This window comes from Oratosquilla oratoria, chromosome 22, assembly GCF_046742065.1.
Source record: "Oratosquilla oratoria isolate Oo_2021 chromosome 22, ASM4674206v1, whole genome shotgun sequence".
Lineage (NCBI taxonomy): Eukaryota > Metazoa > Arthropoda > Malacostraca > Stomatopoda > Squillidae > Oratosquilla > Oratosquilla oratoria.
The window spans coordinates 8,867,489-8,884,656 of NC_134798.1; the positions used below are offsets into that span (position 1 = coordinate 8,867,489).

General features: G+C 40.4%; 1 protein-coding gene across 2 annotated transcripts in view; it reads right to left on the reverse strand.

Moving 5' to 3' along the window:
- The window catches only part of LOC143037423 (unconventional myosin-XIX-like), a 65,542-nt gene extending 48,578 nt beyond the window's left edge, over positions 1-16,964 (reverse strand). For both annotated transcript variants that reach the window (XM_076205588.1, XM_076205586.1), the window contains exons 1-7: positions 16,886-16,964; positions 14,367-14,574; positions 10,850-10,992; positions 9,281-9,406; positions 8,916-9,100; positions 7,802-7,934; positions 7,203-7,376 (exon numbers count right to left, since the gene is read on the reverse strand). In XM_076205588.1, the coding sequence (XP_076061703.1) occupies positions 7,203-7,376; positions 7,802-7,934; positions 8,916-9,100; positions 9,281-9,406; positions 10,850-10,992; positions 14,367-14,574; positions 16,886-16,888 (972 nt within the window). In that variant the 5' untranslated portion in view covers positions 16,889-16,964. The remainder of the gene's footprint in view (positions 1-7,202; positions 7,377-7,801; positions 7,935-8,915; positions 9,101-9,280; positions 9,407-10,849; positions 10,993-14,366; positions 14,575-16,885) is intronic.
- Between the last annotated feature and the right edge of the window lie 204 nt (positions 16,965-17,168).

Below are 17,168 nucleotides of genomic sequence, written 5' to 3' on the forward strand. Positions count from 1 at the left end.
TGACGACGTCATATTTTTCTGGTGCTGTTTGATCATCAAACATTTTGTTGTTTTATTATGATTTTTTGTTTTATTTGACCAAATGACAAGACATCTTGTCATCGGAGTTTAATGGGTTAACTACCTATACAATCAATCAATCAGTTGCCCCAGGTCTCTCTTGTAGGAAACCCAAGGGTACCAGATAACCAGCAATGGCCACCAGACAGATGCATAGGTCACTCAGGAAAGAAATATTGTGTTGTTGTCTACAAATAGTTAATATAAGGTAGTGTAGGATGAGGTGTTCAGTGTCCTCTGTGGATGGTTACATCTAGGGGTGTTTGATTCTTTGTTGGTACTCTTTAAGAGCTGGATGGTGTCCTGAACACAAGCATGCAAGTGTGGTTCCTATTTCTCGTGAGAGGAACATTTTTGTGGGGCTGGTGTTGGGTGCTGGGGTGGGGTGGGAGATGGGGATGGAGTACTGAGTTTGGTGGTCTGCCATGTTGCACCTGCAAGAGGCCATCTTGCCAACCAAGAGGAACACTGTACATGAATGGAAGACCCCTGATCTTCAATCAACCCATTGCCAACCTAAGGCTGCAAAGCAACACGCAAACTCCATCTCCACAAAGATGTGCAGACCTGAGAGGCCAGTACTTGATGCAAAATCTATACTAAAATTGCACTCAGAAAAAACTTGGTGATATCCTAAATATACTAAATAAAATCCTGACATAAGCAAGAGCAAAGTATGTAAAGTGCATTGTAACATTGAAGGGGCTCAAGTCTGGTATTAGCCAGAAAAAAATTAAAACAATTCACTATGTCAAAGGGGTGAAAAAAAATCCAAAAAGAAATTTTATCTATTTTTCAGTTTCAGACAATATGAATAAATTATATCTCTTGTTGTCAATGAATGAGTGTAATTAAAAACAGTGAGGGTTATTTAGTATAGGTATGTTCCTAACCATTAGTCTACAATAAGTGAAAACCATCTATATATTATGTCATGTATGTAGCATTATGACATAATAATTTCTACAAGGACATGTATGCTTGATGAATGACAATACATATTACATTTTAGCACACTTCCCATACCTATACTCTGAAAGCCACCTGGTTATCTGTAAAAAAGTGTTATCAATATTAGAGCTCATATAAGAAACTAAATAAAGCAATGTAGAGAAAAAATTCTTTCATAAACATATTCAGCAACTAAGACTACAGGCCAAGGATATTTTACTGGACCAAAATCTCAGAAATCTAAAGCTACAACTCTAAATACTACTTTATTCCTAATCAATTTCAACAGGTATCTGATAATATAATTAATTAGACCCAATGAAACAAATAGCGAGTACCAACTAGCTGTGGTCCTACAAGAGATTAGAGAGTCATCTCCCTACAGCCCATCTTCAAAACTCATCAACACTCTCACCTCCATCTATAGATGCAACCTCAAGGGGCTGACACTAAGTCACTAGACCAGGCCCAAGACCTCTCTCTAACAATTTGTATTCCCTTCTTCTGGTCACAAAAAGAGAGCTGACAATCTACTGTAAGCCAGTGACACAAACTGTCCCATACTAATGTAACACAGGCAACAATCCAAAGTTTATTTCAAGAGAGATCTATGTGAGGGCCTACAGACAGTTGCCAGACTCTGAGAGGCTGTTGTTTCCAGTCAACGGAACTTGAGGCAACAATTATTACTAAAGTACAAGTCTTGCTTGACTCTTCACGGAAGAACAAAGAGAGTATAATTCCTAGTCCTCTAACTCTGTCATCATTTAGTTACCTTCTATGACACACATAGAAACACAGTGGCAGCATTATTCTCCCCTTTATTCAATTACCATACAGGGCATAAATGAAAAGGTAAAGACTAAGAAGTGGTAAAGGACAGATTCAAGGAAGCAGCAGAGAGGAGGAACAGGAATACATGCATTTACATATACATATATACCAAAAGGCTTTTCCATTTTTCAAAGGGGGCAGTGGAGTCAAAGCATATACCCACCCTTCACCTATCCCACACCCATCTAATGTCCATTTGTTGTCCCTTCCATCTTTGCTCCTTTTGGATGAAGGATCATTCCTGTACCCTGCCAACTTCTTGGATCAGAGGCAATGCAGCAAGACACTGTATCTCCACAGCAGGGCCTAACAGGTGAAGCTGGTTGCACTAACTACTCCATTGCATGGCAACCCTCTCTCCTCCTCTACTCATGAGTAATTTGAGAAGATGAGGAGAAATCTTTTCATACATACATATACCAAAGGGAGGTAGCCAAAAAACAAAGGCATAAGATACACTCCCACCCATTCCATCCCCACATACTACACACCCATTCACCCCCTCCCTCCCTCTTATCTTAGCTCCCCTTCATGCTACATCAATATATACATTCACAATCATTCTCCACTCACACCCATCTCTTGCACTCTCCCTTCCCTGCTAAAATACTCCCCTTTTACTCAAGAACACCTTCATCCCATCCATCCATCTCATTCTCAGTTTTCCCTAAAGTTCACTCCATCCATTTCTGCCTTAATGCTAGGGTAGGAAATAGTCCAATCTATGTAGTGGTTGGGAAATGTGGAGTTCCAGGAAAGAATCGTAGTGGAGAGTTGATGGTGGAAATGTGTCTAGAAAGAGAGTTGATGATAGCAAATACAGTGTTTCGGAAGAAAGTCAAGCATAAGTACACATGGGAGAGGGTGGTAGATAGAGCGTTAATGGATTATGCAGTGGTAAATAGGATTATGATAGGAAGAGTTAAGGATGTACATGTGCTATGGGGAGAGGGTGGGGGAATATCAGATCATTATTTGGTGGAAGGTAAGTTGAGAGTGGAGGATAGATGGAGAAAGAGGAAAGGGACAAAAGGTAGGGAGGTTCTTAGAGTGAACTCTTTGAATGAAAAGGAAAAGGAGGAGTACGAAAAGAAGCTGAAGGAGGAGTGGGAGGGAGTGAAGGATAGAGTAGAGCTAGGTGTGGAGGAGGAATGGGGATGGTTCAAGGAGGGAGTCATAAAGTGTGCAAGGATGGTGTGTGGAGGAAATAGAAGGAAGGGTAGTGAATGGTGGGATGAGGAAACAAAGAAGGTTGTAGAAGAGAAGAAGCGAGCTTTCACAGATTGGTTACAAAATAGGACGAGGGAGTCATATGAGAGGTACAAAGAAAAGAAAAGAGAAGTAAAGCAAAAGGTAAAGGAGGCAAAGAGGAGAGCAGATGTGAAATGAGTAAGAGTATGACAGATAATTTTGAAAGTAATAAAAGGATGTTTTGGAAAGAAATTAAGAGAGGAAGAGGAGGCGAATCAAGTAGAGAAGAAAAGGTAAAAGGTGCAGATGGAGAGATGATAATGGAAGAGAAGGCAGTAAGGGGAAGATGGGCAGAATATTTTAGGGAGTTACTAAATGTGAAGGAGGATAGGGAGGGAAAGATAGCTGCAGTGGGAAATGCGAAGAAAATGAGAGTGATGAGTGAGGAGAATGGAGGAGAAATAAGGAAGGATGAGGTGAAGGCAGTTGTTAAGATGATGAAAGCTGGTAAGGCACCTGGTCTGGATGGATGCCATGCAGAATGTCTGAAAAAGGGAGATACAGTGATGGTGGACTGGCTGGTGAGGTTATTTAATGTCTGCTGGAGAGAGGGTAGAGTGCCGGAGGACTGGAGGAGTGCTTGTATAGTTCCTCTTTACAAGGGAAAAGGGGACAAGTGTGAATGTAGTACTTTCAGAGGTATTAGCTTGTTAAGTGTAGTTGGGAAGGCTTATGGGAGGATCTTGATTGAGAGGATTAGGAGAGGAACAGAGGGAGTAATTGGTGAGGAACAGTGTGGATTTAGGACAGGTAGAGGTTGTGTAGATCAGATCTTTGTGGTAAGACAGATATGTGAGAAAGCTATAGGAAAGGGGAAGGATGTTTTTTTGGGCTTTTATGGATCTGGAAAAGGCTTACAATAGGGTAGACAGAAAGGCACTGTGGGAGGATATGCAGATATATGGGGTAGGAGGAAAGCTTCTGGGAGCTGTCAAGAGTTTTTATGAGAGTAGTAGAGCTTGTGTCAGGATTGGAAATGGAGAGAGTGAGTGGTTCGAGGTAAAGGTGGGACTTCGTCAAGGATGCGTTATGTCGCCCTGGCTGTTCAACTTATACATGGATGGGGTGGTGTGAGAGGTAAATGCAAGGGTAGTGGGTCAGGGATTGGAGATGGTTAAAGAAAATGGAGAAAAGTGGGAGGTGAGCCAGCTGTTGTTTGCTGACGACACTGCGCTTGTGGCAGGATCGGAGGAGGGATTGAGGAAGTTGGTGGCAGAGTTTGGGAAAGTATGTGATAGAAGAAAGCTAAAGATAAATGTGGGTAAAAGTAAGGTGATGAGATGTACAAGGGGTGAAAGTGGCAGTAGACTGGAAGTGAGTATTAAGGGAGAGCGACTGGAGGAAGTGGATAGTTTTAGATACTTGGGTGCAAATGTGGCAGGAAAAGGTGGAGTGAAGGTGGAGGTAGAATGTAGATTGAGAGAAGCGAGTAAATGCCTTGGTGGATTAAAGAATGTAATGAGGAATAGACATTTGGGAATGTATGCTAAGAGGAGACTGTATGAAGGAGTGATTGTGCCAACAGCACTGTATGGGGCAGAAACATGGAACATAAGAGAGGAAGAGAGAAGGAGTTTGAATGTGTTTGAGATGAGGTGTCTGAGAAGTATGATGGGGGTTACTAGGCTAGATAGAGTGAGAAATGAGGAGGTGAGGAGGAGAACTGGGGTGGAAAGGGAGCTGGGAGATAGGGTTGATGAAAGAATATTAGGATGGTTTGGACACATGGAAAGAATGAGTGAAGAAAGACTAGTAAAAGAGGTATGGAGGGCAGATGTGGATGGAGTGAACATGAAGGGACAGCCTAGGATGAGGTGGATGGATAAGGTGAAGGGGGCTTTGGGGAAGAAGGGAATGTCTGTTGAGGAAGGAAGGGAGAGGACAGAAGACAGGGGTGAATGGAGAATGGTTGTATATGGATGATGTTGTGATTGCATGAGGTGGAATGGGGGGTGAGGTAGTATGTGTGAGAAAAATTTGACGCAGCCTGAAGGGATTTCTCCCTGTCTTCTCCTTTTATGCAATGGGGGGATGGAGAGGGGGGGTCGCCAATTTAATGAAGCAGCCTTGCTGTGGATGTGCTGTGTCTTGCGACACTGCTTCTGACCCAGGGCAGTGGACAAGGTGCAGGGATGACCTGTCATCCAGGAGGTGCTAAGATAAGAGGGAGGGTGGAGGGGTGTGGAGTGTATTCAGGGATGGAATGGGTGGAAATGATTTTGTGCCTTTTCCTTTTTGGCTACCTCCCTTGTAAGGGGGAAAAAGCCTTGGTATATGTATGTATGTTCTTAACTCATTCTTTCCATACACCCAAACCATCCCAGTATTCCTTGATTAACTTTACCTCCTAGCTCTCTTTCCACCTCACCCCTCATTTCTCACTATCCATTCTCAACCCCAATATTTCTTAAAACATGTAATCTCAAATGCATTTAAATTTCTCTTTTTTGCCTGCCTTAAATTTTTCATAATTAACAATTTTCTGTCTTGCATCCCTCTTTCCAAGATTGTGACTTTAACACCTGTCATTCTAAAACCAAGTCTAACACCTGTCATTTAAAAACCAAGTCTATGGTACATATTCATTTATGTGGACAATGTAAATAAAACTTCTCAGACGACACATCCATTACTATGTTAGAGAAAAGACAAGGAAAACAGCAATGCTAAGGTTAGAAAAGGAGCTTTAGAGACGGTATCATAGTCCATTAACTGGTTCGCATGCAAAGTCTCATAATAGTAAGTTTTTCCATTTATTTTTGTGATGCTGATTCATGATGACTCAATCTAATGTCTTGAAACTCCCCCTATCAGGAGACTAGGATGGTGCCCATTACAGAGAATTTCGTAGCATGGAATTTAATGAACTATACCCTAGGTTCAACTCACTGGTGGCAGGGTTTGAACAACCATTACCTTGACCTCTGCATTAAGTAGCAACATTCTCACCTGTTCACCCAGCAAGCATCTTTCACTTTTGTATTGTGTAATATAAGTCCATCCATATACCAAGGCTTTTTCCCCCTTACAAGGGAGGTAGCCAAAAAGGAAAAGGCATAAAATCATTTCCACCCATTCCATCCCTGAACACTCTCCACACCCCTCCACCCTCCCTCTTATCTTAGCACCTCCTGGATGACGGGTCATCCCTGCACCTTGTCCACTGCCCTGGGTCAGAAGCAGTGTCGCAAGACACAGCACATCCACAGCAAGGCCGCTTCATTAAATTGGCGACCCCCCCCTCTCCGTCCCCCCATGCATAAAAGGAGAAGACGGGGAGAAATCCCTTCAGGCTGCGTCAAATTTTGCTCACACATACTACCTCACCCCCCATCCCCCTGCCCATTCCACCTCATGCATCACAACATCATCCATATACAACCATTCTCCATTCACCCCTGTCTTCTGTCCTCTCCCGTCCTTCCTCAACAGACATTCCCCTCTTCCCCAAAGCCCCCTTCACCCCATCCATCCACCTCATCCTAGGATGTCCCCTCATGTTCACTCCCTCCACATCTGCCTTCCATACCTCTTTTACTAGTCTTTCTTCACTCATTCTTTCCATGTGTCCAAACCATCCTAATACTCTTTCATCAACCCTATCTCCCAACTCCCTTTCCACCCCTGTTCTCCTCCTCACCTCCTCATTTCTCACTCTATCTACCCTAGTAACCCCCATCATACTTCTCAGACACCTCATCTCAAACACATTCAAACTCCTTCTCTCTTCCTCTCTTATGTTCCATGTTTCTGCCCCATACAGTGCTGTTGGCACAATCACTCCTTCATACAGTCTCCTCTTAGCATCCATTCCCAAATGTCTATTCCTCATTACACTTTTTAGACCATCAAGGCATTTACTCACTTCTCTCAATCTACATTCTACCTCCACCTTCACTCCACCTTTTCCTGCCACATTTGCACTCTACTTTACTTTACTAAAAGTAAAAAGTAATATAAGTAAACAAGAAAAATCTCCAAACATTCGAAATATAAGTACACAAGGAACATCTATGCTTTGACACAGGCAACCCCCTTTGTAAGGGGGAAAAAATATTTTGGTGCATATATGTATGCAAGAGAAGTAAAATACATGTGTTAAGTACCTTAAATATTTCATGTTGTAATTCCTTTGGAAAGCCTAATTGCTGGAAGGCCTCATATGTAAGGTAGAAATTATCTAAGTTTTCTGCTTCATGCTGCCCTGGAAGAATTCTGAATTGGTCCTTTGGTTCAATAAGAAGTCCTTCAATAGCACCTGTGTGAACTCCAGCCACAACCTAAGACATTGAAATAATGAATAATGAAATCATACCCATGATGATGATTCAGTTTAACATCGCAAACTCCCACTATCAGGAGGCTAGGATAGTGCCCCTTACAGAGGACTATGTAGCATGGAATTTAATTAACCATGCCCTCTGTCCAACTTGCTAGTAGCATATGAACCAAAATATTTCCACAACAACAAAAACACACTAAATATAATATAATCTTTTCTTAATCTATTTTTTCTAAAGTAACCATAAACCATCCTCAAGCTGTGACATCCTAGAAATAAATCATATCTTTCCTCTTTAATAAAATTAAATATATATCTATAAATCATTATAAGCCATACTAATTCAAACTCTACACAATTCAATTGTGGAGAGTCGAGACATATCAACATCTTACATAATCAACTTAAACATGGCCACATTACCTGATAGAATATATGAAAATTTCTTTCATTTTCTGGCTGATGAGTGACTCTAAATTTTTCCAAAAGATACGTCTCAATCTCAGCACCCCGAAGGACTCCTCCTCCATATTGCAAACGTAACAACTTTCCAAACCTGTAAGAAACAGTTTGAGTAGCAACATATATCACACCATCATACTGTAGCAGTTTTCCTATAGCCTTACAATTCTACTTTCTCATCATAGTCATTTTCCTGACATCTCCCAATGCAAATATCAGACTCCCTATCTTCCTTTCCATTTAACAACTCCCTGAAAAATATGTATATATTTTCTCTTCACCATTTTCACTTCCATTAGCATTTATCTACCTGCACCCTTTACCTTCTCTCTACCCAACCTGACTCCTCGGCCCTCATTCTTTTTCACTTCCTTCTAACACATCTCTTCAAACCCTTGAGTATTGTACAAATGTGAGAGACACTTAAGAAAAATTCTCACCCTTTAAAACATACAAAACATTTTTCATTCCACTTTTATACATATACCAAGGCTTTTACCCCTTACAAGGGAGGTAGCTAAAAAGGAAAAGGCATAAAATCATTCCCACCCATTCCATCCCTGAATACACTCCACACCCCTCCACCCTCCCTCTTATCTTAGCACCTCCTGGATGACGGGTCATCCCTGCACTTTGTCCACTGCCCTGGGTCAGAAGCAGTGTCGCAAGACACAGCACATCCACAGCAAGGCCGCTTCATTAAATTGGCGACCCCCCTCTCCGTCCCCCCATGCATAAAAGGAGAAGACGGGGAGAAATCCCTTCAGGCTGCGTCAAATTTTGCTCACACATACTACCTCACCCCCCATCCCCCCACCCATTCCACCTCATACATCACAACATCATCCATATACAACCATTCTCCATTCACCCCTGTCTTCTGTCCTCTCCCGTCCTTCCTCAACAGACATTCCCCTCTTCCCCAAAGCCCCCTTCATCCCATCCATCAACCTCATCCTAGGACGTCCCCTCATGTTCACTCCCTCCACATCTGCCTTCCATACCTCTTTTACTAGTCTTTCTTCACTCATTCTTTCCATGTGTCCACTTTTATAAGTGTAAATAAATATCCCACCTGCTAGAATTGTGGTTGCGTAGTGTTGCTGCATTGCCAAATGCCTCAAGGATTGGATTACTTGCTAAAATTCTTTCTTGAATTGTTTCTGGTTTCCCACCATCAGGATTCATGGTCTTACTTGGACTCCTCCAGCCAGTTTCAGCTTGTGTCAAGTAACCTAGCATATATCTTGCTGACATTGTCTGAAAGGTTAAACAATATACTACCATTAGGACAAACTTCTTAACTACTCAGACAATTTTAGAAAATACTATAACTGCAATAGCTTATGTTTAATCTCTAATATCAGGACAATAAATTTTACTTTACTATTGGATAAAAAAAATTCAAACATCTGAGGATAAAATGTATTACTTCAGTACCTTTCCTGCACCACTTTCTCCTGACACTAATATTGCCTGGTTTACACATCCTAGCTGGTGTAGCAAGTGGTGATGTGCAACACCAGCAATACTGTAAACATGAGCATCCCGCTTGTCCTTTCCACTCTGAAAGAGGAGAAGAATAATGACTCAAAACATTAAACAGAACAGTATTTTAAGTACATCATTCACAAAACCTTCAAGAAATTTTGTATTATCTACTGTATAGACATCCAATTCAGGGATTCCCAAACTTTTTTCAGCTTTACAACTATACATACTAAGTTAATATTAATCCTAATGCCAGGTGCCGCAATGTTTTCTTGATTTTTTTCACCCCTCTATTACCCCCAAAAATTTGACACCTCTTCCCAGGAGGTAATTTACTCCCAGTTTGGAAACCACTGATCTAATTGAATATATATATAAAAATATATACACCAAATGGCCATTTTCCATTATATATAGGATGGCTCAGCCAATGCATACCCCTACCTTTCACCCATCTCACATACATCCAACACCAATTTGCAGGGTGCACTAAAACCAACCCAATGGAGCATTTTCATACAGGGATATCACGTGGGTGGGGGGGATGGGTGCAATGTTCTCTGCTGGAGCCCTTAGCCCCACTCACACAACCTGCTGCATTACACTGGCAGGGAGACCACATAGGCAGTGTATTGTTCAGGCATACACAGTGGTCTACCGCATGCACTATGTGGTGTATCTACAGAAGAATACTTTCACACCTAGATCATGGAACAGGTGGGCTTTTTGGGATGGACTACCAAACTGGGTGCTACAACCCCCACCCTGCCCTTGAAACCAACCCCATAGAGAGTCCCTCTTGGGAAAGACAGGAACCACACTGGCACACCTGTGTTTGGGACATCATCCTACCATCCAGCTGTGACAATACCAACACAGAGTGGGCCTCTCCACAGAATCGGATTATTTTCCTCCATCTTTTAATAAAAGAGCTGACAACTAGCAACTGCTTCCCTCCTTCAGCCAGTGAAACAGAAACAGTCCCACAAGAGTCCGATACAGACAGCAAACCAAAGTTTATTCTCAGAGAGATCTATGGAAGGGTACATGGACTGTTGCCATTCTCTGATAGGATGCAGGTTTCAATTTGTGAAACTCATGGCAACAATTATCATAATTACTATCAACATGTTTACTTCAATTTAAATTACAGAAATGCACATAAAATTATTCACTAATCATACTGTATATTTTGCACATCTATAAATGAATGACTGATCACAAAATTTCAATCCTCTAAAATATTTCTATTTTTCTTTGACCTGAAATTCTATTCAGTATCTATGCTTCCTTCATCCACAAGGAGCTAAGATAATAATGGGTGTTGGATGGGTGTAGGCTGGATGCATGCCTTGGTGAACTACTTCCCTCATAAGGAGAAGGAAACTTTTTGGCATGCAGATAGAAAAATAGAATCTATACTTACCAGTATTCTAGTCATACACCTTCCATTTTAATGTACACAAGGAAAATTCAATTTCAAAACAGCAATTTTCATAAAATTTCGAAGTAACTAACCTTAATTTGTGAATAATGGTGCTGCCTGATGTCAGATGTATATAAATGGGGAATATTCTTGCAAGGATTCAGAGCTACAAGTGTTGGTCCTGCCCATGTGTAATATTGGCCAGCAGAAAAGCGTAAAGAAATACACTGAAGAACTGAAAAGGAACATGTATCTTAAGTTCTTGTCATACATCCCACAGACAGAAAAGTACCAAGCAGACCCTATGATATTTACAAGATATCTAAATGCTCCATAGAGACAACACACTGAACTTTGACCTTTCAACATGAGGACTGTCTAAAATCAACTGCCTACCCTAAACAAATCTAGTGTACATCACCACAATAAAAGTGATAAGTAATCTTGTTTCTTTGATTTGATCTGATTCAGTTTGACATAAAAAATGCCCCCTCTCAGGGAGGGCTACGATGGTGCCTCCTGATGGAGGAATTTTTATGTATTATCCCCCTTACTATGAATTCAGCCTGACACATTTGATCCATTTTCATTCAGATCTCATGCCCAAGAAGCAATGCTCTAAACTGCTTGGTCTGCAAACATCCTTCATGCTGTTTCTTATACATACACACAACAAAAAGTCCTTTCCCCCTTCTCCTTATTGAGGGGAGGAGGGGGCTGACCTAGTTAAGGTATGCACCCACCATTCGCCTATCTCACAACCATCTGACACCCATTTGCTGTTCTTTCTATCTTGGTTCATTGTGGACGAGGGGTCATCCCTATCCCCTGCCCACTGTTCAGGTCAGAAGCAATACAGCTTCATTACATGGTGACCCCCTCCCCTCATCCACTAAGGAATTTACATATCAAAAATTAAATAATCCCTTTGGGATGTGTCAACTTATCATTCATTCCTATCTCTTGCCCTCTCATGTACACACATACCAGGCACTTCCCCCTTTATAAGGTCAGTGGTGGAATCAAAGCATACACCTACTTCATACACATTAAAACCCAATTAATGCCCCTCCCATCTCAGCACCTCATAGAAGTCACAGTGCTTGGGTCAAGGGTAATGCAGGGAGATTCAGCACTTTCACAGCAAAGTCTGACAGCCAAAGCTAGCTTACCTCACCATTTCATCATATGATGCCCCCTCCCCCTACACCCTTTCATTCATTCAAAATAATTCATGAAACAGATAATGCCATTTCATAAACTCACAAACTCCTTCCTATTTTTGCACTATCTTCCCTCCTTGAGAGACATTCTTTGTACATCTAAAGCCCCCTTCATCCCATCTATCCCTCTTTCATGATCTTCCTCTCAAGTTTATTAGGCTACATCCAATCTGTTTTTCACACTTTTTTTTTTTGTCTTTAATCATTTGTTTATACCATATACCCCAACCACCTCAACACCCTTTGGTCTACCCCAGTGGTCCCCAAACTCTAGCTCACAGGTGCCATGACACCCTCAGAACTCTATCATGGTACCCACAAGGATTCACAAGAAAGATTTTTGTAACTTCAACCTGTGTTTATGTGGAAAAACCTGCATACATTGGTTTTTCTTTCTTTGTTTTTTGGCACCTACCATTGTATTTACAATGAGATAAGTGACCCTCAGCTTAAAAAAGTTTGGGGATCACTGATCTCCCATACCCAACAACTTTTTCCTCCCTCGTTCCCTCCACCTCCACATTTCTCATTCTACCCATTCATGTAATACCTATCATACTCCTATGACATTTAATTTTGAAAATATTCCATCCTCCCTTTCTGTCTCTCTTATGTTCCAAGTCTCTACTCCATGCAATGATGTATGTGCAATCATTCCATATAAATATCTCTTTGCATTCATCCCTAAGTACCTATTTCTCGTAACACTTTTCATTCTATCCAGGCAGTTATTTGCTTACTTTATGATTCACCTTTACATCCACTCCTCCATTCATTGTTACATATGACCCTAAGTATTCAAAATGCTTGACCTCTCAAGTCTCTCATCTTTCATACATTCAACCTGCCACTATAATCATTCTTTGCACAACTTACCCCTTTACTTTTGCCTAAATTTACTCTTAACTCTCTCCTCTCACATAAGGACCAATGACAGGCACCTGCTCGTGGTAGTCCTGCAAGACAGATGGCAGAATCATCTCCTTGTTGCACATTCTCAAAACCTGTCATTTGGTCTTTGGACCAGCCTCAAGATTTTTATCAACTTCAATTGTATTCCCTTCATCTTTTCAAATATGGAAAACTGACAACCAGCAACTACTCCCCACTTCCTAATACTTTTAGTTGGTGACACTGAAACAGTACCCCCACACTAATACAGTACAATGGTCCATAGCTTCTTCATAGAGAGATAACCGAGATGGCCTAAGGACCACTGCAAGCTACTGTGGGGCTGTGGATTTCTAGTCAGTGATCAATCAATAACTCCATTACACCTGGTCTCTCTTGTACAAGACCTGTGGCCTGCAGTGAAACATGAGACAATTCAAAACTCACCAAGCCATTCCCATGCAGTGGGAAGTGAGAAACCCATTAGTGCAAAGCCCTGTTGGTTGAGGCAAAGCCACTGGGTTTTTTAGGCCAATGTTAGGTCACCTCTCCACCTGCCCAGAGCTGTCAGATTCCAATGCAACAAAGTCCACCGTGAGTCCCAGGAATCAAATTCATGACCACATGCTCATGAGTGTGAGATGGTATCCAATGGGCTACCATGCGGTCCTCTTAACAACAATTAATGCTATCCTCTCACACACCCTTCAAAACTCATTCACCAACTATTTTAGTCTCTCCTCAGAATCAACCGCAAGTACAGTGTCATTCACAAACAATAACTGGTTCACCTCCTATAACCTTTCATCCTATAGATTGTAGCACTTTGTATACATGTAGGAGATACAAGTAAATGCATAGTTGGAAGTGTGCATGTATATACATGCATGCATTAGCAGCCATGAATATTATAGAACAATCAAATTGCCATTTCTGTTTACATTAATTATCATTTTATTCTTGTATGCAAAAGTTGAATGAATGGGAGATAGATCAGTATATCATTAAAATTTGAATCATTATATCATATTTGAGTACATGTTAAATTCTGTGTGCAAGGAATGATAGTGGAAAATTTAAATAAATAGGCAACTGTTTTGGGCACGCAAACAGTGTGAAAGCATCACGCAGCAGTCACGAGCGAGCGGGCATTGAATTCAGATCATGCGTGAGAGAGTGAGCCAGTTAGAACTTATATTGTAAATTCCCTATGAAATTACACTTTGAAAATACTTTCAGCATTTTCCTTTCCACCTTACTGGAAACCAATAATCCTCACCCAACAACTCCTATATTCTGCCTTATACTATCACATTTACCTCCCTCACCATCATATCCAAACACACACTAAACAACCATGGCAACATTAACAACCCTTATGCAGTCCCCCATTCACCTCAAACCCTTCACTCACCCAACTCTAGACTCTTACACATGTCCTACTACTCATATAAAAGATTCCGACTGACTACAGTACTTGTATCCTATTACTCACCTAAGTCATCATACAAAAATGGAAGCCTTGTCAAGTCTTCACACTTCACAAATTCTTCCTCTTTAACAGTAAATTGATCATTCTCAAAGTCTTGGGTTATTTGTTCCTGAACTTGCTGTGGTTCTGGTTTTTTAGCTCGAGACTTCTTCTTAGGTACAGGAGGTGGCACCTTTTTCCTTTTTGGCCTTTCTTTTGATGTTTCAGGTTCCTGAAAATAAAGGCAAAAGAATTATGAAACACTGAGGAAAAGGTAAAATTCATATAAGCCATACAGGAGAAGGTACAGAGCCTAAGGCAGGAAGTGCATAGCTGTGGCTAAAGCAGTCACTTTTGCCCTATTATGTGCTTTGACTCTTGAGGCACGTAAGTCACTATCGAAGAGAACTGTAGGATTTGAACCCACAACTACATGAACATGAGACAAACACACTTCCAATTGTGCCACAAGCACACATAAAACATACAGGCATGCAAAAACAATAATAATTCAAAAACAGCTTTTCAAAGGAAATAATGTAATCAATTTTGTAACTCTTGAACCACATGGTTGTAGGAACCGAAACATACTGGAGGACTTAGATGTAAGCTCCTTGAATGAATAAAGGATATCTTGAAAAACTACGACAAAATGACAGGATGGCGGGCAAGTCACTCAATAAGAAATAATATGTTGTTGTCTGAGCTGGGCAAGAGTGGGGCAATGCGGGATAAGTTCTTCCATGACCTCTGTATAGTGATTGTATCTAAGGCAACTTGAGTCTGTGACCATGCTTAATATAAATTGGTATCATATCAGTGCTAGGTAATGGCCTGAACAGTCATACTAATATGATTATTGTTTGTTGGAGGAATTTCTCAGAGGAGCTGATGTCTAGAGGAGTCAGCTGGAGTGTAATTTTGAGGTTAGTTTTAAAGTATTTGAGATTCAATGAAATAATACACTCCATATAGAGTAGGGACTGCATAAGTTTTATGTAGTGAATATTTTAGCCGACTTTAGTCACACCCTCTACAATGACAATCTTCTATCATCTACACCAAATAGAAGGAAAAGTAAGGAACATGAGCAATTAGATCCTAAGGACTTTCTGCACATGAGAGAGACAGCCTCTAATCATATTCTGGAAATCATTAGTACTGCCCAGAATAGAATACTACTACCAGCAACAGTCCCCATACAAGACCTAATATATTGTTACAACAGAAGGCCCACAACGTACATGAGGTACACAACTTAATTATTGAGAGACTAAATCTCCTCCAAATATACTCCCTTCAAAGAAGGAAAGAACATTATATAGTTGTGGAAAATCATGGAGGAAATAGTACCAAATGTAGGACTCGTAGTGAATATCCATGAGAGAAGAGAAAATATGTGCTACATTGGAGTTACACAGGACAGCACACAGTGGGTGCAGACCTTGGTGCACAATTGCTTCTCTTACAATGGGGCCCAACTTTTCATTTGTCCATCAAAAAGATATTAGGATCCAAACTGAAATATCAATGGTGTCTTTCAAATACAGGCTGGACAAGTTGCTAGGCATGCTACCACATGAGGCAGGACACATACCAGGACACCTAAGTCTCCACCACAAGACTCTGCCTGAAGCTGCAAGAGTGGCAGGGGACTCGGAACAACTTGGAGACAATGAAGGTTTACCTCAGATCATCAGATGTGCCATGAACAGGCAGAAGCACCCAAAGTAAGTAAAGTAACACAGCATTTCGTTACACACACACACACACACAGAAGGCTTCTGGAAAAGGCTAATGTGCCTGTGGCTCTAGCTCGTAATAACTATCCTCTTGTATCATGGTCTAGTGGTCACTGTGGTTGAGGCACATATTAACAATTAACGATTCAAAATCATATTTCTGTTACGATTCAAGACTCCACTCAAAAATTGAATGCTGATAATATCTACTATCCCTCCATTCTGTTACACTCCTCTGTGGTTCCATTTATTTAGTGCAATACTGTCCCAAAGGATAAAACTATTGGTGATTATAAACATAATACTAATACTAAATAAAGTGATAAACAATGAAAATACAAATTAGCAAGTCAGTTCCAGTTCAATAGTAACATTTCCCTAAATCTGCTGATTAAATGCCATTTTTTTAAAAGGCACAGTAATTCCTTCTTTCATAAGTATTTGGAAATCAAATGGAACAATTCCCAAATACTTCTTGAGTGCATACCACTTGTTTCCATACTCTGTAAGCTAAAGAAAACCCCAATTTATATTCAAAAAACGTGCTGATGCTTATTTCATAAGTTCAGTTTATAAGGGATACATTACTGTATGCAAGACAAATGATACATTTTGCAATTATCTCTGGTGGGAGGGTGGCTAACCTAATAAACATATACTATGCAAACCAATTGTGCCTTTGAAATAAACTTAAACATTGTTAAAATACCTGCTACCCATCATTGTTTACAAATCTAGCATATTCTACATAGGTTCATCAGTAATAAAACATTATATTACGCAAATTACTCTATAACCTACCATAGTACAGCACTCCCACAACGAAACCTAGCAGACGGACCCCTAGTTTCGAAAACAACAGTATTGGAATCAAAACACTTGTTGATATTGTAATATCAATAAAATCAACAAATATTTTTCATAAAATACATACTTTAATAACTTTATTTATTAATTCTATTTAGTCATTAGTTCATAAAATATAGATTTTATTTTGCTTTGATATAAACTATTCTATAAACTATAGCTCTTTAGTTTACTTTGTAAACAGCTGACCTTAAAACAAAGTGTCCGAATTTTGTAA